The 24,030-nt window shown below is 43.3% G+C and overlaps 1 protein-coding gene across 3 annotated transcripts in view; it reads left to right on the top strand.

Moving 5' to 3' along the window:
• The window catches only part of LOC134603081 (A disintegrin and metalloproteinase with thrombospondin motifs 7-like), a 68,716-nt gene that overhangs the window by 8,860 nt on the left and 35,826 nt on the right, over window positions 1-24,030 (top strand). For 2 of the 3 annotated variants that reach the window (XM_063448708.1, XM_063448709.1), the window contains exons 2-5: window positions 18,531-18,892; window positions 19,343-19,499; window positions 23,403-23,608; window positions 23,714-23,797. In XM_063448708.1, the coding sequence (XP_063304778.1) occupies window positions 18,531-18,892; window positions 19,343-19,499; window positions 23,403-23,608; window positions 23,714-23,797 (809 nt within the window). The other variant, XM_063448710.1, reaches the window with a different exon arrangement.

Here is a 24,030-nt window from a genome sequence, read left to right as displayed (position 1 = left end):
GACGTAGGTCTTTGGCAGAGTGCAGGGGCCTCGACGGGACATACTTGTGTATTAGGGAGGATAGGTAGGTTGGAGCAGCATTATGTAGGGACTTGTAAGCAAGCACCAGAATCTTAAATTGAGCCCTATACTGGAAGCCAATGTAGGGACTGACAGAGGGGGAGGTGCGGGCGGACAGGAAAATGAGCCTTGCCGCCGCACTCATTATAGATTGCAGCGGTGCAATCTGGGAACACGTAACACCTCTGAGAGGGGGATTGCAGTAGTAAAGGCGAGAAAGAACAACGGCATGGACCAGCACCTCAGCTGCGTCTGGTGTTTTTGAGATGGAAGCGGCAGGATTTGGTGATCGACTAGAGACATAAGGGGTGAAGGAGAGGTCGGAGTCAAAGAGAACACCTAGGCAGCGAGCCTGCGAGGTAGCGATGATGGTGGTGCCATTGACTTGGAGGGAGACAGACATGGGAGGAGCAATGCTTGAGGGAGGAAAGACAAGAAGTTCTGTTTTGGACAAGTTAGGTTTAAGGAAGTGAGCAGCCATCCAGTTTTAAATCACAGAGAGGTAGTCAGAGACACGAGCCAAGATGGGTGGAGAGAGATCAGGAAAGGACAGGTAGATTTGTGTGTCATCTGCATATAAATGAGAATGGAAGCCAAGGGAGCTGATGAGTTTACCAAGGGAGGCAGTATAGATGGAGAACAGCAGGGGACCAAGGACAAAACCTTGAGGAATGCCAACAGAGAGGGGTTGGGGAGAAGAGGCAGAGCCAGAGAAAGAAACACTGAAAAAGCACTGGTAGAGGTAGGAGGAGCACCAGGAGAGAGCAGTATCTCGTAGTCCGAGATTACGGACAATGAGAAGAAGCTGTCTCCTACCTCTACCAGTGCTTTTTCAGTGTTTCTTTCTCTGGCTTTGTGAGGAAGGCTGAACTTGATGGACGCTAGTCTCTTTTCAGCTATGTAACTATGTAACTATATGTAACTATGTAATGATCAACAGTGTCAAAAGCAGCAGAAAGATCAAGAAGAATTAGGATAGAGTAATGGCCGCGAGATTTAGCAGCCAATAAATCATTGGATACTTTGGTCACAGCTGTTTCAACAGAATGACGAGCGTGGAATCCAGACTGAAGCGGGTCAAGCAGAGAGTTGGATTCGAGAAAGTCTGTCAATCTTGCATACAGAACTCTCTCAAGGATCTTGGAGGCAAATGGTAGTAGCGATATAGGGCGGGATGGGGAGTTGGGGTCAAGGTTGGGCTTTTTCAGAATTGGCGTTATGGTTGCATGCTTGAAGGGTGAAAGAAATGTGCCGGAGGAAAGGGAGAGATTGAAAATTTTAGTGAGAGGAAGAGCAAGAGAGGGAAACAGTGCGGGTGAGATAAGAGGGAATAGGCTTGAGAGAACAGGTGGTGGAGATGTCACCTAACCAGAGTCTTTAAGGCCTGCTTTAAGTGGTTTTAAAAAAAATTGAATCTATCCTGAAGGTAGAACAAAGTCTTTTGACCATCTTGAATAAAAAAGTATTTGCCATGCGAGACAAACACAGAGCAAAGTTTAACAATAAGTCTTGAATTTGTATCATATTTCTGAATTGTCTAGTAGGCCTAGAAAAAAAAAATATTGATGTTGAAATCCATGCCAGTTTTAGAATTTACAACACATTTTAAAGTTATTTAATCTTTATTTAAAGATACAGTGAGGGGGGAAAGTATTTGGTCCCCTGTTGATTTTGAATGTTTGTCCACTGACAAAGAAATGGTCAGTCTATAATTTTAATGGTAGGTGTATTTTAACAGTGAAAGACAGAATAACAAAAAAAAAAATAAATCCAGAAAAAAATGTAAAAAAAGTCATAAATTGATTTGCATGTCACAGCAATACGATCTCTGAAAAATGCACACTCCGAGACATAGACAGATGTGTATTTATAAACATATATAATTGCCCACACATATTAACATGTATAGGTAATTAGCCAAACACATATAAGTAGCTACTCACACATTTACTTCACAACACACACAGACACACATATATATATATATATACATAAGCAGACAAATATTCGTGCACAAACACATGCATATACCCACACAGACACTTAAACTTTCACTATTTAAAAATGCACCTTTTCCTCTTGAACTTCTCTCACTTAATTCGTAGCCAAACCCTAATCTAAAACTTTAGCTACCATAAAGCATAGACTAACAATATTTTCTAACCATCACCCATAACCACTTATCCTAACTCCAGACTTAACTCACTTAACTCATGGTTTTAGTCTACTGTCTCCTAATCTTTATCATAACCCTAATCTATAACCCTAACCTCTTATCTCTAACCAAAAAGGGTTAATAACTTTTGCAAAGTCCACATTATCTGACTGAGAATTATGGTTTTTATTTAATAACAAAATACGCACATTAAACACACATTCAAATGTAGGTAGGTTTACTACGGACAAATAAATGATTTATAGTGATGCATTCAACTTGTTTGTTGGACTTTTTCAATCGTGTAGGAGCATTCGGTCCAATGTGCGGTTATGTTGGGATATGAAAAAAAGGGCTAATATTTAGTGAGGAATGATTTAATTAACAATAATAGACAGGTTGTGGTGGCTCAAGGCACTAAAAAAGTGTGAGAACCTGGAAAGGCCTGCTATAAGACTGGGATTCTGGCTGGAGACCAACATTTGTGGGAAACTTGTTGGGCCTGAGGGTAAATTCTCATGTGCAATTTATTTCATTGCATGGTGTTGTAATGACAAACTATTCTTAATAGTTTTAGTGTGTCATTGGAGCAGTTTGCATGAGCAACTCTATCTGCAGTAGTTATTTTTAGATGCTGCTTATTCCCAGCCAAGGAGCCAGTTCTCATCAGTAGTAAGGTCTTATTGACTTTAAACATATGCATGTCAAGAGGGTGTTCCTAGCATTATATTGCCACGCTTTGGAACTCAAGGGATCTATGAGACTCAAGTTTGGATTGTATAGACAAGGAAGTGTTGTCAAGGAAGTGTGACCTCTCTAAACTCCCTGTATTAACCTCCAGACGAGGTAGCTGAGCATCATGGGAAATGTAGTCTACAGAAGCTAGACGACAGGAAGTTGCCTAGCCTTATTTGTAGTACTAGCAGGTGACTGATATTAAAATTACTTTTTTACACTAGTAGCTGCTATGAACATGTGGAAAGCAATATTACACCAATATAAGCTTGTCTGTTTGTTTCGGGCTTAAATGTAGCTTTTATAGTTAAAAGTAAAGGGTTAATCCAAGCAACATAGCCATTTCTCCATTTGAAGTGGTCATGATGCTTGCAGTCTATATGTGCAGTGTTTTGGTTTGATAAGCTGCACATATAAAGTTAGACCACTTTGCTGCTAGAGTTGTAACTCCACCTCCTGCACCATAATCAGCTAGCCGGGAACAAGAGTCTCAAGTGGTCGAATGTTAAATCTGTGCATAATTGGCATCTGTGATCAGCTTACATTGAATACTGCTGATAGACCTCCAATGGAAGCACAGCCCCTTCCTCCATGTTACCCAAGTCCCCCCGATAGCCTGTCCTGTGGATCATCCTTTCCCCACCAGCAATGTCATTGCATGATCAGGCTGCAGGTAAAACTTTTATTTTGCATCACAGGTGATTTCAGATAAGTTTTTTTCTTTTTCTTTTAGGTAGGGGGGCTAGCATGCCAGTAAGGGTAACTCTAACCAGAAAACCGTGATTTATTAAAAGACTTTTTTAGTTGAAACAGCCCTTTTAGATGATTCTTGGAGAAAAAGTCACATTTTGTGTTTAGTACTTTTGAATGCATGATTGATCATTTTAAGTAGTCTGGGACTGAGATTTTATTAGTTTATCAGTATTTAGTGACATGTAAAGTTCCACAAATGTACTTTTTGGTTGATGAACAATATGAGTTCATAATTAATAGAGATTGAAGCTATGTAAGATTAAGAAGGAGGCAAAGAAATCGGGTTTATGGACATAAACTCAGACTTGTAGTAGATGGATATCTAAAATACAAAAAAGTGGATTTGGAAGAATTTTTAATTTGCTATTCTGAATTCAGTTCACTACAATTACTAGTAATTGACAATTAATCAGAGATTAGCAAACAACCTTAGATGAATACTATAGTATAAGGAATGCAAACATGTGCCCGAAAAAAAATCATTAGGTCCCCAGGCACCCTTTCTGTTGAGGTTAAAGGTGATTTTACTCACCTTTTCTCCCACGCCTTCATGGCTGAGATCCCATAGGAAAGCATTGTGAGGCTATTGTGCATACACAGCAAACGGCCACTCTGCACCAAACAGCATCTCCACATAGAGATGCATTTAATTAGTGCATCTCTATGGGGAACGTTCATTGCCTCCATGCAGAGCGTGGATTTGCTGAATGCGCAGCACTGGACTAGGAAGCACCTAGTGGCCGTCTAAATTACTGTACTAGAAGTTTTACTAGCCAGCATTGCAAACAATGCTTTTTCTAGTAAAAGGCAATGTTTAAAGCGCTAATGCTGCAGGCTGGGCTAGATTAAGAGCCCATTGGGCATGGTGCTGACAAGAATGGTGGGCCTAATTACAGAATCTTATCGACAGAAAACACTAAAACAGTTTTACCTCCCAAGTGGTATGTATCTGATGGAGGTGGTGCTGGAGGGAAACTCACAGGATGTAGCTATCAGAAAACAAATACCCTATGCTAATCTCTCACAAAAGGTTGGGGCACTGATGTGAATCAAGTAACCAGAAAGGGTTATAAACATGCCCAAAAAGGGGGCGTGTCTGCACATAGAATTAGATGGTCAGCCTGGCATGAATGCACGTCAGGCTGCCTGCCAATCATGCAGGAAGACCAACAAAGGGCATACTGTGCAGACAGCACCCTGAGCTTGGCATAAATGCGTCTAATGATGCGCTAGCTCTACGCTTTCTGAGGACTGTCCCCTAGCACTCGCTGGTCCATTCCTCTCCTAAACTTCTTACTAGCAAGCAGAAGCTCCTGTTATACACTCTGGGAATGAGAAAAAGTGTATGTAGTGAGTGTAGACGAAAGGGAACATGCCACAGTGTTAGAGAGATAGTTTCCCCTGAAAAACTTGTGAAGGGGGAGCATGACTGCTGCCCATGCCTAGTGGGCTTGGTTAAAATGGATACTAATGTTGCAAAATTATGTTTTTTTTTTGTAAGATTCTAGGAGAGGAGACTTACCAGTCAGCAAAGTCAAGGAAAATGAGCAGACTGACTTTCCTGCCCTCCCACCCTGTGTTGGGCTTTGGTGGTTTGGTTTGGTTTGGTGTTGTGTGTTTCTGAAGCCCATGGAACAGCAAGCTAGGTGGAATGGGCCTTGACAGAGCTAGGAGGCAGGCCTATGGATGAGGTGTGGCGTGATTGGTGGAAGTCAGTTAGGGGAGTGGCCTAAGTTTCCCATATAAAAAGAGGCCATTTTAATTCAGGTTCCATTTTAATTTTAAATCCCTTACCTGTTGGTAGCTGTTGCTGTCTTCCTGGTGGGCTTTTTTTTTCTCTTTATTTCTTGCAGATGGATTTCTTGGCAGCTGTGAGGGATATGGCGGCGATTTTAGAAGGTGTCAGGGCAGCAGTTCGTCAACATGGAGTGGCATGGATGGAGCAGCGGCTGGGAGCAGCACTGAATATGGCGGGACCATCTGTGGCGCCGGCGCGCAGGACATCGCGGCGGACAAGGCCGCCGCAACGTCTAAACCCTGAGTGCGGTGCCGGCGTGGTGCGGGGTCGAAGCCCGTCAGCGGGCATGCCGAGAGCCAGCACGACGAGCGGTAGTGGCCGGGCGCGGACCCGCAGAAGTGGCGGCTCGGGGGCGGCTGCACACCACGGACGTCAGCCAGAGGCAGAGGTGTGCGGCCTGGACAACATGGCGCCGGGCCATCCGGCGGCCGGCAGGAGTTCCAATTCACCGGCTGCAGCAGGCCCCTCCACTGCAGCGGGCGCTGCTGGGAGCAGGGATCAGCCATCTGGGCGGAGCACACCCGGTGAGTCGCCCCCTGGGGCTGTTAAGGCAAGAAGGGGAAGGAAGCAGAGGTTGGTGAGCGAGGCCCCCTCGACCCAGTCAGGTTCTACTGAGGATGGGGCAGCCAGTAAGGGCTTGGGCAGCAGGGAAGGCATAGCACCTGCAAGTGAGTCCGGGGTAGGGGGTGAGGAGTCCCAAGCACTCAGCAAGGTAAGGCATGGGCGGGCCAGGATGCAGGCACCCCCTTCCAAAGTGCAGCAGCCACAGGTGTCAGGCCAGAGTGAGGTGCACAGGGCGCTGGTGACAGGTGGTGGGGTCACAGCAGGGAGCAGCATGGCCCCTTCCCGGATTGGCATGGGTACTGGGCGCTGTAGGCCAACTGACCAGCGGGTGGGCAGGGACAGCCGCACTCAGGATAGGGAGGCCAGGCCGCCAAGGCGGCGTAGGGCCAGCGGGGGGGACAGGAGGGCTTCTAGCCATCGCTCCAGGAGTAATTTGTGGAGCAGGCAGCGCAGTAGCAGCGGGGAGTCTGTGGAGGGGCGCTGCTGTGACTCACCCATTAGGGGATCATCCTCACAGGGGAGTGCCTCCAGGTCAGTTAGCGGGGGCTCCCCGACAGGAGGTACAGAAGATTTTCGGGTGATAGTTACGGCCGCAAGGGTGAGGGTGCCGGGAGTCGCAGGCCGCATAGAGAGTCACCGGGTGAGGTCAGGGGTGATCGGTGTTCTGATGACGGCCTCCCCAGGTGTGCTTCTTCTGTTCACAGGTCATTGGATATCTGTTCGGCGGGCCGGAGGAGGCCTCAGGACGGCGGGGATTTCCAAACAGCTTCGCCAGGACCCCTCACACGGGTTAGTTTGGTTAGCAGCCCCAGGATCGCGGGCACCACGGGGTTTGGCTGGTGAGTCCCACAGTACACCACACTCGGGAGACTTGTTAGAGGGCTTAAAATCGTTTCTTACATCGTGGAGTTCAAGTTTAGATAGTGGGGCTTCGTTTAGCAAGGTTTGGTTGCCAGGGTCGTCGGGTTTGGGGACGGGGGAGAAACTAATCACAGGACGGGCAGGGAGCAGTGCAGGGGAGGTTGTGGCAGCGTCATCGGCGTCGGTAGCCACAGAAGTAGTAGCTGAGAGGGACCTGCTACTGGGTGATATCCCGGATGCGGCACGGCAAAATGTGCATGTGTCGTTTGCGGGTCCGCTAGGGTGTCATCTCAAATTGGAGGTTAAGGAAAAACTGTGGAAAGGGGAATTTGTGGAGATCTTCTCCCTTCTCCCACTAGAGGAATACTTAGACTTGAAGGAAGAGGATAAAAAGGATTCCAAGAAGGAAGAGGAAGAAAAACGACGGCGGTATAGAAAAATCCTTAAAACTTTCGGGAATTGGCTGCGAGCCTTTGGCATCCTGGCGAGTGTCCTGGGTGAGAAGGCGCCTGAGAAATGTTCTCAGCTATTCTGTTACCTGGACGGTGTGTGGGAGTCATATCGCACTTGTGGGGGACTGGCTTGGTGGCGGTATGATGAGCAGTTCCGTCAGCGGTTATCGGCTAATCCGGGAATGCGGTGGGATCAGATGGACCTGCCATTATGGATGAAGCTGATGATGGCGCAAAAGGCAGCTCCCTTTCAGGGGGGGCCGGCGCCGGTCCCTCTTCCACCTCGTCGGCTGCTCAAAGGAAGGGATTCTGCTGGCTCTTTAATGAAGGCCAATGTAGGTGGGGCGCCGCATGCCGTTTTAGGCATGGATGCTCCGGATGCGGTGGGGGGCATGGTTACAACCGGTGTTTTAAGCGGGGGAAGCCCACGGCAACAGGAAATGCCGGCGGTGCGGCAGCACCATCCACTTCCTCTGGGGTGCTTGCCGGTTAAGGTAGACGCGATGCTCCCGTGGCTAAGCAGGTACGGTAATCGGGAGGATGCCCGATTATTGCTAGAAGGGTTCACAAAGGGTTTTATCATACCATTACGGAAACGGGTGGTGGTTCCTCGTTTCCGTAACCTGCGCTCTGTGGGCGAACATCATGACGTAGTATGGGAGAAATTGCTTCATGAGGTTCGCCTGGGGCGGATGGCGGGGCCGTACTGGGAGCCGCCTCTGCCAGATCTCAGGGTTTCTCCTTTAGGTGTGGTGCCCAAAAAGGAGAGGGGGAAATTTCGCCTTATCCACCACTTGTCGTACCCAAAAGGGTCATCAGTCAATGATGACATTGACGGGGCTCTTTGTTCTGTTTCGTATGCATCATTTGACCAAGTGGTCGAGCTGGTAAAAGAAGCAGGACGGGGAGCGTTGTTGGCAAAGGCGGATATAGAAGCGGCTTTTCGCCTGCTACCCATCCACCCGAAATGTCACCATTTATTAGGCTGTTATATTGATGGAAATTATTTTGTAGATCTTTGTTTGCCAATGGGATGTTCCATTTCATGTGCTTACTTTGAAAAATTTTGTACCTTCCTGGAATGGGTGGTGAGGGTGGAAGCGGGCACCAAGTTTGTGGTCTATTATTTCTTGTGTGTCGGGCCGGCCGGCTCTAGCGCTTGTCGCTTCGGGTTAAGGTGTCTCGAATGGGTGACTCATGTTTTTGGGGTTCCTCTGGCTTGCGACAAGACCGTAGGGCCTATTACATGCCTTAGCTTTCTGGGCCTTGAAATAGATACGGTCGCCGGGGAATGCAGGTTACCACTGGATAAGCTGGAGTCCCTCCGTGGTGCTATTTCGGAGTTGCGCAGGGCAAAAAAGGCGACACTACGGACCGTGCAGTCCTTATTGGGGCGGTTGAATTTTGCATGTCGCGGGAAGGGTATTCAACCGTTTCCGAGCTAAGGCCACTGCGGGAGTACGGTCCCCTCATCACTTTATCAGGGTCACAGCCCCGATGAGGGAGGATTTGGGGGCGTGGGAGACCTTCCTGAAGGACTTCAATGGTCAGGTCTTCTTTAGGGAAAAAAGTATTGAATCGCCCGAGTTGGAACTTTTTACTGACGCATCAGGAAGCGTGGGTTTTGGGGTTTACTTTGCGGGTCATTGGTGTGCGGAGAAATGGCCCGAACATTGGGCAGCCAGCCCACTTATTCGGAACTTGGCCTTTCTCGAGTTATTCCCATTAGTGGTAGCGCTCTCATTGTGGGGCCAAGTCTTTCGCGATAGGAGAGTGATCTTCTTTATGGACAATATGGCCGTAGTGGAGGCGGTGAATAATCTTTCGGCTTCATCGGTCCCAGTGGTTCGACTCCTTCGTCGGTTTGTTTTGTATTGCATGCAGTTGAATATTGTTTTTCATGCACGTCATGTTCCGGGATTCTTGAACGTAATTGCTGATTCGCTTTCTCGCTTTCAGTGGGAAAAATTTCGGTTGGAGGCTCCGAACGCACAAATGGAGGGTCTGTCATGTCCAGATCACATGTGGCGGCTCGGGACCTCTTGCTTGGAGGACTGATCAGGGATTCGTTGGCCCCGGGCACGTGGGCGGCGTAAAGCAAAGTATGGAGGAGTTGGGACGAAGCTTTGGGCTGTACGGGGAATCAGGTCTCCGCAGAGGTACGTCTCGATACGCTATTATGGTTGCTTTGCCGCTTATTCGCGGCAGGGGCTTCTCCGGCGGTGGTCGGCCGGAACCTCGCAGCGTTGGCGTTCCTCTTCAAGCTCAATGGGTGGGAGGATTCGACAAGGGCCTTTATAGTACGGCAGTCAGTGAAGGGTTATCGTAAGGGTAAGTTGGAACCTGACACTAGGAGACCGGTGTCTTTTGCATTGCTTCAACAACTGGTGGGAGTCCTTCCGGGTTTATGTTTCTCCTCGTTCGAGGTCTTGTTATTTACGGTTGCTTTTGTGTGGGCCTTTTTCGGGGCTTTTAGGGTGAGTGAAATTGTAAGTGGCAGCAGAGTTAGGCAATGTGGTCTTCAGTTAGCGGACGTGGAATTGGGGGTGGAGCAGGTAGCCATTCGATTACGGCGCTCGAAGACAGATGTCTTTGGGAAAGGTTGTACAGTTAAATTATTTTCACTGCCTCAGGTTGCGGCTTGCCCGGTGAGCAGTGCTCGCCGACATATGGAGCTCCGTCCAAAAGGTCAGGGTTCGTTTTTTCGGCATGTGGACGGTTCGGCGATGTCTAAGTTTCAGTTTACGAGGGTCTTCAAGCTGAGTTTGGAACGCCTGGATCTGGATCCCACGCAGTTTGGCACCCACTCGTTTAGGATTGGGGCTGCCACGGAGGCAGCGAGGTTGGGTCTAGGTGATGATTTAGTTAAAAAGATTGGGAGATGGGAATCGCTCAGGTTCCGCTCTTATGTCCGGCCTGATCGGTTAGTGTAAATCAGGTTTGATGCTAAGGGATACACGTTACGATGGCCCGGTGGTTACAAGTTATTTCTTTCATTTTCAGGTGGAGTCGCATGGATAGTAGGCCATTCCTATGTCTACTGGGCGGAACGAAGAGCGGCAGTTCGGAGACAAGGCACGAAGCTGGGCTTTCCGACGGATGTTTTACGATTGTTATGGTTTGGTTTCCGGGGTTTTGGTTGGATAGACATATGTTTGGAATTATTTCGGAAGATCGGTCAGGGGGAGGTTCCCGAATTCATATTGTTACACGCGGGGGGAATGATTTTGGTCTGGTACCACAAAGGGAATTAGTTTGTTGTATAAAGAGGGACGTGGATAAGTTGAGGTCCTTACTTCCCGGGGTGGTTATTGTATGGTCGGAAACGGTACCGCGTTTCCATTGGCGTCATGCACAGGATTTCTCAGCTATGGCGAGATGTAGACGCAAGTTTAATAAGTTGGTGGCGATTTTTATTAAAAGGTCTGGTGGGGTAGTAGTAAGACATAGGGAGCTGGAGAATATGTTGCCGGGATATTTCAGGCGTGATGGCGTGCATCTCTCCGGGGTGGGTTTAGATTTTCTCAACTTGGGCTTCCAGGAAGGCTTGAGACAGGCGTTGTTCATTCGGGGTGGGGGCGCCCAGGTGGCTTGAGGTGGTCAAGCTCTGTGCTGTGGCGGGGGATGGATTAGGTTAATTGGGGGGTAGGTCGGTTTTTGGTAAGTGGGATAGGTCAGGAGGAATACTTACCTTTGGATTTGGTGGTAGGTTCGAGCTCGTCGGTAGCTCCGAACCTGGGGGTGTAGGAGTGTCTCGGTATGCCCCTACACTGGAAATGGATGCCCTTGGTGGCTGGGATAATGGTGTAGGGGTGTCTTGGTATGCCCCTACAGTGGAAAGGGATGCCCTTGGTGGCTGTGATAATGGTGTAGGGGTGTCTTGGTATGCCCCTACAATTGGAAATGGATGCCCTGGGTGGCTATGTTAATGTTTATGTTATTTATACTATGTTACATGGTTATATGGATGTATTCTGTAAAATGGTTTAGGTCATTGTCTTGGTGTATAGTTATGTTAATTGGGGGGATGTCTTTCTAATCGTTGTTGACAATGACCTTTTAAATTTATATTTTATTATTTATATATTTAATAAAGCCGTAGAATATTTTGCCGTGGAAATTCATGTGTCTGTAAGTCTTGAAGGTCTCTAATTGATTTATAACAGGAATAGGCCAAAAGGACGATAATGCGCATGTCATGTTTTGTCACAGCTTGGGAGTATCCTGGACAGCGCAGAGGGAAAAAAGGATAAGACAAAGAGTCGCTTTTGTGAGATGACAGCCTGCAAGGGAGCTGATGGCAAGTGCCAGCTGTTTAGACTCTTGGTAAAAAGGTTGGAGAACTGTCTGTTGGGCATCCACTCAACAGCTGACAGGGTTTTTGGATAATGTTAAAGATTAAAATTTAATAGAGCTTTGGCCGTTTCCCTTACCCACTAAGAAGGTGTTCGGTGTATTAGTGGGGAGGGGGCAACGGTGGTAATATGTGTGATGGGTCAGCAGTCATGAAGCAGCAAGAACACTTGCAAAGTCAGCTTTACCTTAACTAATTTCATTGTCAACCAGTCCACACCAGTTGTGTTCCCCTACATTCCTCTTAAGTTTCCATACTTAAGCAAGAGCATGTGAAGAGTAGTAAACAAAAAATGTTTTTATTAAAAATTATTATTATTATTATATTTATATAGCGCCAACAAATTACATAGCGCTTTACAATAGGTGGACTAACAAACATGTAGTTGTAACCAGACAAGTTTGACGCACAGAAACAGAGGGGTTGAGGGCCCGGCTCAATGAGCTTACATGCTAGAGGGAGTGGGGTAAAGTGACACAAAAGGTAAGGAAAGTATTGAGGAAGTAGATTGGCAGAATAGTATTCAATGAAGACTTAGTGATTTAAAAAAAAAAAAAAAATTCAATGGGCCTATTCCATAGGCATTGGCCTGGACCATCAGCCCCTATGTTAATCCGGCCATGGCTGCAGGGACATGCTATATACACCAAAACTACTACATTAAGCTGTAGTGTTTCTGTGACTATAGTGTACCTTTAATTTTAAGTTAGTGATGGTGTGTCGACATGCCAAAATTCCAAAGCTTTACACGTAAAGTCATTTGAGCCTGCAGATCAGAATATGCAAAGTTGTCCCTTGCGATGCTATGCTAATGTTTCGCCAAGCTTGCTAAGATGCCAACTTGGCATCTTATAGATATAAAGGGTATTTACACTCTTACACCTTGCCCTGCATTGTGGCTTTTAAACTTGGTTAACCGCCGCAAATCAGCATATAAATGGAGGAAGTATCAGGGAGTGGAGTCAGCAGAGCTATAACGGTGTCAGTCTAAGTGCCACTGCTGATGTATGCTAGAAGCACTTGGCTAAGTAATGTGACATGCATTCCAGTTCACACAAGGCTTTTAAGGTGATAAGAAGTGTACACGGAATTCTCATTTGAACACAAATTCTTATGAGGTTTCAAATCAAACTGTCTTTGCTAAGACTTGGACAGGAAGTTTAGATCAATCAAATTAATGAATAATGTAAAGTTTTGGGGTAATAAGCAAATAGTTGTCCAGCTGCTGTGGAACTACATCAACAACTACGGAGACCAAAGCTTTATATGAGTGTATTACAAAATATACACAGTTGATATCAATTCCGGTAGCGCAGTTTGAAAAAGAAAAGTTTCCTTTTTAATGTTAAATAAATGTGTGTACTATAACAAGCACACGTCAAAATGATTACATATGACAAGGGTGTGAGTTTATTTACATATTGTGACGGAGCTCCTATACTCGGACTGAGTATCTCCGCCAAGTATTCCCTTTCCTTGGTACAGGAGGTTTAGAGTGATTATAGCTAAGATTCCAAATCCCAGCCAAGGATTGATGAAGGGTAAAGCATAAACAACTTTAGCAACAGGCCAGTTTATATACACAGATCCACAACAGGGGGTCATCAAAGCACACTATACATTCCCCACCCCGACGCCTTGGTGTCTGGGGCATAACTGAATCACAACCAGATTATTTCATTAACTACCAGACATCAGGGCGCTTACTACAGAATCCCCAAAATAACACATTTCCCCAGGTTATCCCCAAGCCGCACACATACCAGGAAAGCTCTCGAAGTGCAAGAGCAAACCGTCCACAAAGCATCTGGATTGGAGGCGTCTCGCCTGAACAATCATTAGGAGAAGTTTGGTCGGGGTGCAACCATTCTCCGATCTGGTGCTGGGTTCCAGGCTGTGTGGTTGGAAATCCTGGTCACTAATGATGGCTTCCTTTAGCTACGGAGCAGGGAGCTCCCTCAAGTCCTTGGTGTCATCAGATGCCTTGTCACCTCCTTTATTCCTCTTCCAATGATGGTCCTGGGACTGAGTACTACCCAAATGGTTTCACCGGATTGTGGCATCCCGCGATCCGATGCACAGTTCCATGTTGTTTCTGGTTAGCTCCCAGGCGGGTGCACTGTGCCTGAATGAGTTCCCTAATGGTAGCGTGCTGACTTATTCGGCTCCCAAATGTCCGGCAGGGCAAAGGCACAGTGTGGAAGGGACACATATGTGATTATAGTCATTTTAGGGACGTGTTGGCTGGGAGTCCTACGCCGGTTGTCATCCTGTCCTGACCAGGTTGGACCATCATGCGTACATAGTAAGGTTTTTTTTTTAAATTACATTTAAGCTAATATTCAGATTGCAAATATGCTTTGAACTATCCCTTACCCCTTTCTGATTCCTTCTGACACCTGTGGCAGTGTTTCAGTAGCATTGTTCAGATACATAGCATTAGAAAGAATCTGTTTTAGTTCACTATATTTTTGGCCTGAGGACCATTACTGGATCTGAAGAAGAAGTTAATTAAGAAGTTAATTAAAAAATAATAATGAATAAAAAATGTATAAACTCAACAATATTTTGTTGTCCTCATCTGAAAAAAAGGAAAAGTGTGTCTATTTAGAGGTACCACTGGGGAAACCGCAATGGTAGCCTATAATGTAAGGAGCTTTGTAATGCCTGCAATATTGTTCCTTTATGTGGATGGATTCTCATTGAGTAGTGGACTAACACATCTGCTATTGTTATAATACATTTCTGCTGTTCTAGTATTTCTTAGCATTATGTTAACTAACAATCAGGAACGGATTTCCTAGCACTCAAAGCCTAAATCTGAAAGTAAACTCCTCATGTACCTCAAACTAAATTTAAGCCACCTCTAAACTCCATAATCATAAAATACCCTTTGTACTCAAATGGTAAATTTACCCCAATATTCCAAAAGGGCCTTTGTACTTGTACTATATCTTTAACCCCTCTCATACTTTTAATTCCCCTTTAATGAAATTCCCACAGGCATGTGGGTCTGACAATTCAGAAAGGCATCCTTGCTGAGACCAGGGTCATGCTATATCTTCCACCCCCCCTCAGTGCGGAGGCCTATCTGCTGGTGCCTTCTTCTTCCAGGCAGGGACTAGCCATTGGTGACATGTCTTTACACATGTGGTGAACACCATTTAATATAGAAATATAAAGAATCATTGGAGAACACGCAATTATAATTAATGCATCAAATATATAATACAATCACAAGTTTCTAACCTATGGACAGATGTAACTGGTTACTTGTTTGCAAGTTCCTAATTTGCATATTGCAATTATACAAATCAATGCATTTTCAGCTTCAGTGGAGAGTCTACACCCTCCCCCCCCCCCCCCCCCCCCTTACCCAAACCACTTCTAACATTATATTTATCTTGGCATGCGTTTACTCAGCTGCATACATTCACTTATAGATTCAAACACATATTATTACAAGCAGTTCAGAAATATGCACAGACATACATACATACATACATACATTTGAACTCAACAGTTGTCAAATAATGCATATATGGTTTTTAGATTTCTTTAGGCCTGCAATATCTGGTTAATAAATTAATTTATACTTTATCTGCCTTATTTTTGGGTTAGTGAACAGTGGCCACCTGTTTTGTGACTACAGGCACCTGACATGTAAATCCGTCCCTGCTAGCAATGCAAGCTCAACTCAGTTTGGCTAACAAGAAACTCAATTTCATGAAGTTAAACCTGTCACGTGTGCTATGCTGAATCAAAATATGTGTCAAGAGTCAGATAATAATTGTTGAAATAACTGTTCTGGCATTGTTTTGGCTGGTTTAGCACATTTTCATATCTAATTTGTTACGTAAATGTTTTTTTGTTTGTTTTAAGGCCAACAATTAGAATCAATTAGGTTAATATTATCTGTAATTCTGCATATTTAGTAGATATATGAGTCTTTGTACAATGCACAAAGCACACTCTTCCATATTAATTTTCTTTTCTTTTTTTGTTTTACTTTGGATGAGACATATTGCAATATTAACAAACAGATCAGCCCATAATGGGTTACTTTAACCCCCTTTTTAAAATATATCTTTTAGTTTAGAATGCCCTTCTTGGCATTACTCATATTGTATATACTATCAGCACTTGTTCTATGTTTAACAGGTTTCACTGATGTAGCTTGATTACTGATAATTATCCACTCCGGGGTTTACCTGCTGGTTTTATCGTGAGCAGTTATTTAAACCCTGGGTGGTGATCTATGCACAAGTACTGATCTTGATAAAGTCCCACAGTTTGGGACGAAACGCGTCGATCTGTGGGCTGCTGGCTGTTCCTTTCTTTCCATTTCCCCTGGGTCTGACGTCCTGTCTTCATCTTTGGCTGAATACCGCGGTCTTTTTTAAAAATACCGACCGCGGGCTCTATCTACTGGTTGCTGTCTGGGCGGTTGCTGTATCACTCTGCACCTACTTTGTTCATCTTCCCGGCTTCACCTCCACTGTGGTCTTTTTTGAAGATTCCGACCGCAGTGTGAGAGAGTTGGCGTTCCCATAACGAGGGTTTATTTGGTTGCTCTTTGATCCGCCCGACATCACCTTTATTCTGCCTACCCAGGGAGGACTTCCGGACATTTACTGTTTTTTCATTTTATTTTATTTCACTTAGTATTATTGTTTCTTGTCTTTTGTTTTTTATTTATACATATTTCATTTATTTATTTTCTGGTTATATCTACCTCAGGTGGGGGCCCACACCGAGGACAGATATATATTTTTCCTACTTATTATTATTATTGTGTTTATTGGTATATAATTTTTTTGCTTTTTTGTATCCACCCTACCTTCACTTAGTGATCGGACCTCTATATATTCTTTATATTGAGGTCATTCCATCTTTTCGGCCATTCAGTGCAGTTAGTTTGTGGATACATTTGGTGTCATTTATTTTTTGTTATTCTGTGTTATGATACTTTTGTATTTAATTGTCCGGTTAAGATATAACAGTGGTGATCGGAATTAGTCCTCTGCTTATTTATTTTTTACCTAATTAATAAATGGTTTTTGATAATTCCTATATCATTTATCCAGTTTTATATTTTTAAGCGCACACACCCTATTTTCCATTTCTGAGTATATAACTCATCAAGTCGCTAGAGTGGGTGTGTAGCTGCTACTCTTCTTTTTTATTCATTTATTTATTATTTTGTGGTGTTATCACTGCATGTACCGTTCTTTATAAGTTTTATTACTCATAAGGCTCCCACACCCCCCTCCCCCCATAAAACCCTACTAAATAACCTAGAAACTTACCTGGAAGGAATGCCAGGTGAAGCTCCACTTTCTGGAAACGACGTCCCGTCCGATGTCACAGCCTCCCTCTCCATCGTGATCCAGTAAAATGCTTCTCACAGAGAGGCATTTTTTTGGACTGTTTCACTGATTCAGAGCGCACGGGCGCACTCTGATCAGTGAGGGAGGAGATGGAGGGGATTTGTTTTAAAAAAAATCCCCTAGCAGATGCGCAGCCTGCAAGGGAGAACCTCATTATGTATGTTACCAGTGTGCTGACGACAGGCTTATTTTTTGTACATGTGCTATGGGGTCAAAATAGCCCCCAGGCACTAAAGTGCAAATATCAATGGATATGCAGAGTTTCAGGCAGAAGTTCTGCACATACAGACTCTGAAAACAATGACCACATGTAACCTTTGTTTGCAATATTTAATCTGGATTAATTTTATTCCCTACGTAGAACAAACCCATCATGATTGGATTTACACCACACTACTATATCACAGATGCTTGTAATGAACGCATACTTCAAGGTGCTGATTTATAACATAAAGACTGGAATTAATGGATTAACTAAAAGTTTTTTTTAAATTTCACCAGGAATATTTTTTTTTCCAATTTGACAATTTTTATTTTGCTGTTCAGGGTGGGGGTACAGAAACAAGAAAAGGGTATTAGAGTACAAACTTGTCGCTTTGTTTACAGTATGTCTCTTTAACCTGGACAGTATCAGTAATGGTTCTTTCAGTACATGCAACCCGCACACCTTGTGTTGTATTCTTCAAGTTTAACCCTTTATAATGACATGTTTCGTCTTAGCTCTGGATCTTGTGCTCAGGGCCTTAGCCTGATTGATAACTTTTATCGGTCTAGGAGTTGCCTGTGTTGGGACATATGTCCCAGCATGTACCTCCCGTGTCTCTGTACCCTAGTACGTGCCTTGTTATGGGACAGGCCATGTTCACTCTCGTCTGTGAGAAGTGAGCCTTGGTACTTGGGCTAATGTAGCTGCAGTTTTGACACTGTCCTGTTTTTTGGAGTCACCAGGAATATTTAAAAACTATTGCAACAACAACATCAAAAAAATAAAGGAGTACAAGTAATTTTCTTTCTAGTGGTGAGGAAGACAGCACTCTGTTATAGATTGCAGAGTGAAATGCCAAAGGGTCCCCTCAGCTGCCAGTATTAGCATACAGAGAATGGAGACAAGCATCATAAATAATTTTACACCCTATATTTGGTATAAAAGAAAACATCTTAAAAAGCATAAAAATGTCATGCTATATACAGCATAAAAACAGAGTTTCCGCAGCTCTATAATTAGACCTGCATTATACACAGTTTATAGGTTTCCAGGTTATGTTCACAATCATATCCCTATATAAAAGGTGATTAAGGATACCGTTTGGCACAACATTTTCCGAATTTGTCATTTTGTTTTAAGACTAATAAATAATATTCCTTATATATTAACTTTATAGTGTTGTCTGTTTTGATTTTCCCACAGTTGCAGATGTTCCTCTCCGATTCTCTTTGGACTCTGAAATTGTTCACCCTGTCCGTGTGGATGAACAGGGCTCTTTTCTGACCTTTGATCTTTCACCCCGGATAATAAAAAAGAGAGGTATATCTCCCCATTCTGCTCCCCCTGCTTACTATGCAATCAAGTACCAGGGAGTCGAGCTGATCTTTAACCTTACCCAGAACCACCAGTTGCTGTCCCCTGGCTATGTAAGTGAGTGGCACAATGGAGGTATACGAGAGGCGAGAATACGTACCTGGACCCCGAGTTACTGCCACATGAGGGGGGAGGTGCAAGATCAAAACCACTTCATGGGGAAGGCTGCTGTCAGTATATGCAGTGGACTGGTAAGTTTAATGTTTGTGTTAATTGACTCAATTCATATAAAATATCTACACCTTAACATTTTTGAGTGAGACATTAAAAAACACGTTGTTGCACAGGGTAAGCTACAGAGAGAAGAGTGCATCTGGCTATTATTTGGGAATGAATTGGGATTGGTGTGTTTAGTAGGGAATTCCAGATGTACAAAGTCTAACATGTCTGGGGGGGAGTAGAATTCCAGGTGTGCGCTGTCTGATGTGTTTGGTACAGTGATGAGATGCCAGGTGTCCGCTGTCTGACGTGTCCACACATCTGGTTTGTGATGTTCAGTTTATTATCACAAGTAGTGGTGCATCCATTTCCCCTCAGGGGATACATTCACTGTCACTTTCTTCCTTAACTCTTGCAGTGACCAGCAGAATATCCTTACAACATATCAATTATCCATCCTATCCATGTCTTTTATGTTACAGAGGGGGGTTTTCCAGCTGGCACAAGAGGACTTCCTCATTGAACCAATGGAAACTTCACCATCTTCAGGAGAGTCAATGCCCCATCGAATCTACAGGCGTCACCTGGAAGAGTTTAAGACAGAAGGACCGACTGGCTACAAACAATGTGGTGTTAGGGGTAAGAAGACACATACAATCTCATGGCTCATATTTAGCCTTAACACGGGCCTGCTACTTCAAAGACATGTATAGCAATGTGTAGAATATCAAAATGTTCTGATTTGGTTCATGATTTGGTTCATTATGTCTTCACATATTTTAAATAGTTGCATTTATAAGAACACTCTTGTATTTAGAACAGGGTTTTTTTTCACTTCAGATTCACTCAAAAGGTGTAAATCACAGTTTTTTTTCAGGTAGATAGTGATACTTAAAGAGACAATGTATGACCAAAAACATTATTAGTGAGAATTGTCAGGAATTCAAAGTGTTTTTTTCTTCTTCTTGACATAAGTAGTCAAACTGAAAGCATAGCTTATTTGTTAGATTTAAGATACACTATAAACACCAAAACTAAAACAATTTTGGCTTAATAAAGTGGTTTTGGTGTGCAGATTATATGCTTGTTGTCTTCTCAAATTTTGGCAAGCTGATTTGAGCTGGGCCTTCTGCACTCTCTGTTCCTGTGCGTCCAACTTGTCATTGTTGCAAATACTTCTCTGTTAGTCCACTTTTTTTGACTGCGGTGCGGAATTGTTTGGTGCTTTATAAATAATAATATAAGCGTTAAGTCACTTTGTTTACGCAGTCTTAGCCAATTCTTCCCTGGCTCTGACTCACAGAACTTACATTTAAAAAAACAACAGATCTTACCCTGCACAGTGTATTTTCTGTAGAAGTTCCCTGTTAATTTAACATTGCTCACACACATAGTGCTGCTGCAGTCTCAAGCAGGCAATTATCAGAGTAGGAGATAAGACATTCTAAATAAATCGTATTGTTCATTTAAAATAAGATTTATTTTTCAGGACATGTGTAGTGAGCAGTATAAGTCACAGCCAAGGCAGATATGTCAAGAACTGCATACTTTAACTCCCACATGGCTAAGAATTCAGCATCTAGACTGCAGGGGAATGATATATACACCAAAACCACTTCTTTAAGAAAAAGTTGTTTTGGTGTGTAGTATCTCTTAAATATAATGTATTGCACCTCCAAAGTGAACATTATCTAATCTGCTTCTATATAGCTCCTTGTGTCTGAATTTATTTTAATTTTTTTCCTGAGCACTCTAGCTTTCATAAATTAGATAAGGAAAAGTAGGAACTGCTTGCCAAAACTTCACAATGAAGCTTTAAGGGATTCTTCACTCTCAAAACAACTTCATCTTAATAAAGTTGTTTTGGGACTGGAGTCCCTGGGTGCAATATAACCGTAAGATGTTAAACCGTTTTCAAACAGTTTAACACCAAAGTTGGGTCCTCCAACATCTGTCCACACTGCCTCATACCCTGCTGTTACTCACAATAGATGGCCAGTGAGAGGCAGAGAGAATGTGACTGACAATGTGCAGCCAGAGATAGGTAAAACCCTCAACCTATCACCGGAGTTCCAAGAGAACATTTTTTCATCATTATAGCAGTAAAGCTAGGTGAGTGGAGGCAGTGCAGAAGGGTGCCCAGAGACCCAATTAGGGTGTTAAATTTCCAAATGGTTTAACAGCTTTAGCAAAGATGCTGCCCATGGACTTGACACCTGAAACAACGTCTTTGAGATGACACAGAGAGTCCACTTAAGTAAAGGTTTGCTTAATTTGGCAGTTAAATCTATCCAGAATTCATCCGTAAAATGAATTTCACTATAGGGCAAATAGCAGACATTATGACGTCCTGCAAAAGGAAGAAAATAAATTAATAAATAAAGATAAGATGGGTGGGAGGGGGGTCATTAAAATACATTTGGCATAAAGAGAGAAAAAAAACTAAAAACAACGATAAGGACATTTTGAGGACATACACTTTATTGTTATAAAACATGATTGATTAAATAAACATGGATTTAATTAACTTAAATTAAAGTAATGAGTTTGTGATAATTCTGTGATGATAACAGATAATGGGTATGGTGACATTCTTTTTGGCATTTTTGCATTTTTAAACATGTCTCTCTAGACAAATTTTGAGTACTAAGTTTGACAGTAGGATATTGTGTGATAATATTTGTCGTCATGTGTTCAAATAAGGTTACACCACTCGTCTCAATCAGAATGCTATCACCCGAATAGCTTTTGTGGAAGACAATTAGCTGATTGTACTTGCCATCTTTATATAACAATGCACAATTAATTGTTCACATGAAAATATTGGCACATGCTTAGGTTGCATTACCCATATTGCTCTTGGCCAATACAACCCTGGCATTTACAAATAGATGGATTGTCCAGTTTGAAGTATTCTTGTTCAGAATATGTAATAAGACTGTAATACATTGAATTTATTTCATTGAAGAACCAATGCTATAATGTGTACTTACGTTCAGTTTAATAAGTGTTTGGTTAATCATCCACATTGATTTTTTTTTTTCTTTTACTATTTTTCTCCATAACCTTCCCTCATTTTCCCTGTCTGAGTCATTTTGAGTGATCTTGGGCTGGAATCAACCATTATCTCACTTGCCTGGTTACTGTGTCTTCACTAACAATGCACAGCAGAGTACCTCACACTTAATAGAAAGGAGAAGTGAGAATTGCTGGGAAAGTTGCCCGGCTGCACATTGCGTTGTGAATGTGCACCAGCCAGCCAGGCAGGTGAGAGTGATTTTGTGTTGGATAATGACTTAAGATCACTCAAAATTGCTGGGGGCTGCAGGCAATAGTGGAAATGAGGTCCAAAAAGGGTCCAGTTTAGTAGACAGAAAGATCTTCACAACTGGAGAGCATTGACGTTCTCCACTGGAGCATGCCCCTCAACTGAGGGCACTGCCCGCTCCCCTTCAACTTAGCAGCAGTGTTGGTGGGATGTTACATTACATTACCTTCTCGAAGTACACAGTGCAAGAGGACCCACCAACATGTATAATGGTGAGCACCAGGCCCAATGGGCTTTTAATTCGGCCCTGGTGAATGCTTGTGTCTGTCTGTGGAAATGTTTATGAGCATGTGTCTGTGTAGCTGAATATTTATACTTATTTGGGAGATAATGACTGGGAGGGGCCCCAACTAGTGGTTTTATAAGAGTCCCCACATTTCAGGATGGCAGTCCTGGTTAACAAAGAAAAAATATTTAAAAAACAAAACATTCAATATAGATGATTAAACAAAACCTGCATAAAGGTAAGTGCTTACAACTTACAAAAAAAAAACATCTAGTAGATAAAAATCCTCTATGAAATCATGCATGTATTTAATTATTCTTTTTTTTTAATTGGGAATACATTGAAAAAAAGCCTGCAAAAGCTGCAGATCTCTTGTCTGCAGCCTTTGCAAACCCTCCCTTCCTTCATCATCCCAGCCCTGTGGCTGTCCAATCACAGACTTCCCAATTAAGCTCAATGAGAAGTCCTTTAAAAACAAATGCTCTGGGCAATTACTGGCTCTTGAGTTTAGCTCCACTGAGCTAAACAGCCAGGAAGTAACATAACTGCTTGTCTTCTGGTCTGGTGGTAATGGGCGGTGTAACAAGGTTAATTTGTATGTGCAAATTTCTGTTAAAATCTGCATTTTTTTGGTAAAATGAATATAGTGGACATTCCCTTAAAGCACAGCAAGCTATATGCAACCAGTTTGCTTTCTGTTTATTTGCGATTTCTGCAAAATAATTTTTAGCCAATTTTGATGACTGCTAGGATGTTGGCTAACCATCATGCTCTGGGTTTTGCACACAATGCATTTTTGGGCCATCATTCTAGGATGGCCTTATGGTGGAAGGTTCCCAGTCTGCCTTCCAGTGCTGAAATACACGCTTGTCACAGGTTTGAACAATAGCAAATAAGTTATTATTTAATGTGTGATTTTAACAAATCAGAAAATATTAATTTTTCTTTTTGTAAATAGGCCTATTAAACCTATATTTCTAAATAACAGAGCATCCAAATTCCCAGAACAAATGGGAGAAAAGAAGAGAGCGCTGGGAGCACTCACAGCTTAGAAACAACCAGACACGTCGTATCAGGCCACGTTCCATTAGCAAGGAGAAGTGGGTGGAGACACTAGTTGTGGCTGACCAGAAGATGGTAGAATACCATGGTAGAAACCACGTGGAAAACTATGTCTTAACTATCATGAATATGGTAAGAAATTATGATATTGTTAACGTTTTCCATTATTTTGTCTGTATTTCCATACATCCTTTTTTTGTTCTGCTTGCACTCACTCTTTTGATTCATTTACTGCAGGTAGCTGGACTTTTCCATGACGCTAGCATTGGGAACAGAATAAACATTGTCATTGTACGCCTGATCCTGCTAGAGAGTGAGGAGGTAACATGAAGAGACTTCCTACTGACATGCACCAACCACTGGGGAAGTGGTGCAAGAAAATAAAGGGAGGTAAACAAGAGAGAGCTTAGAGTAGTTAATATAGCAGAGGGGAGGAGGAGAGAAAGCAAAAGACAGACGTGGGAGTGAGGACAATAGGGTTAAGAATGAAATGTGTGGTTGACTAAATAAAATAGTAATGGGGGACAAAAGCTATGGATCTGGGAAATGGTTGA

Source organism: Pelobates fuscus, chromosome 3 (genome assembly GCF_036172605.1).
Source record: "Pelobates fuscus isolate aPelFus1 chromosome 3, aPelFus1.pri, whole genome shotgun sequence".
NCBI classification, from domain to species: Eukaryota; Metazoa; Chordata; class Amphibia; order Anura; family Pelobatidae; genus Pelobates; species Pelobates fuscus.
The sequence above is the reverse complement of the archived record's forward strand: the minus strand, read 5'-3'. Positions and strand labels throughout refer to the sequence as shown.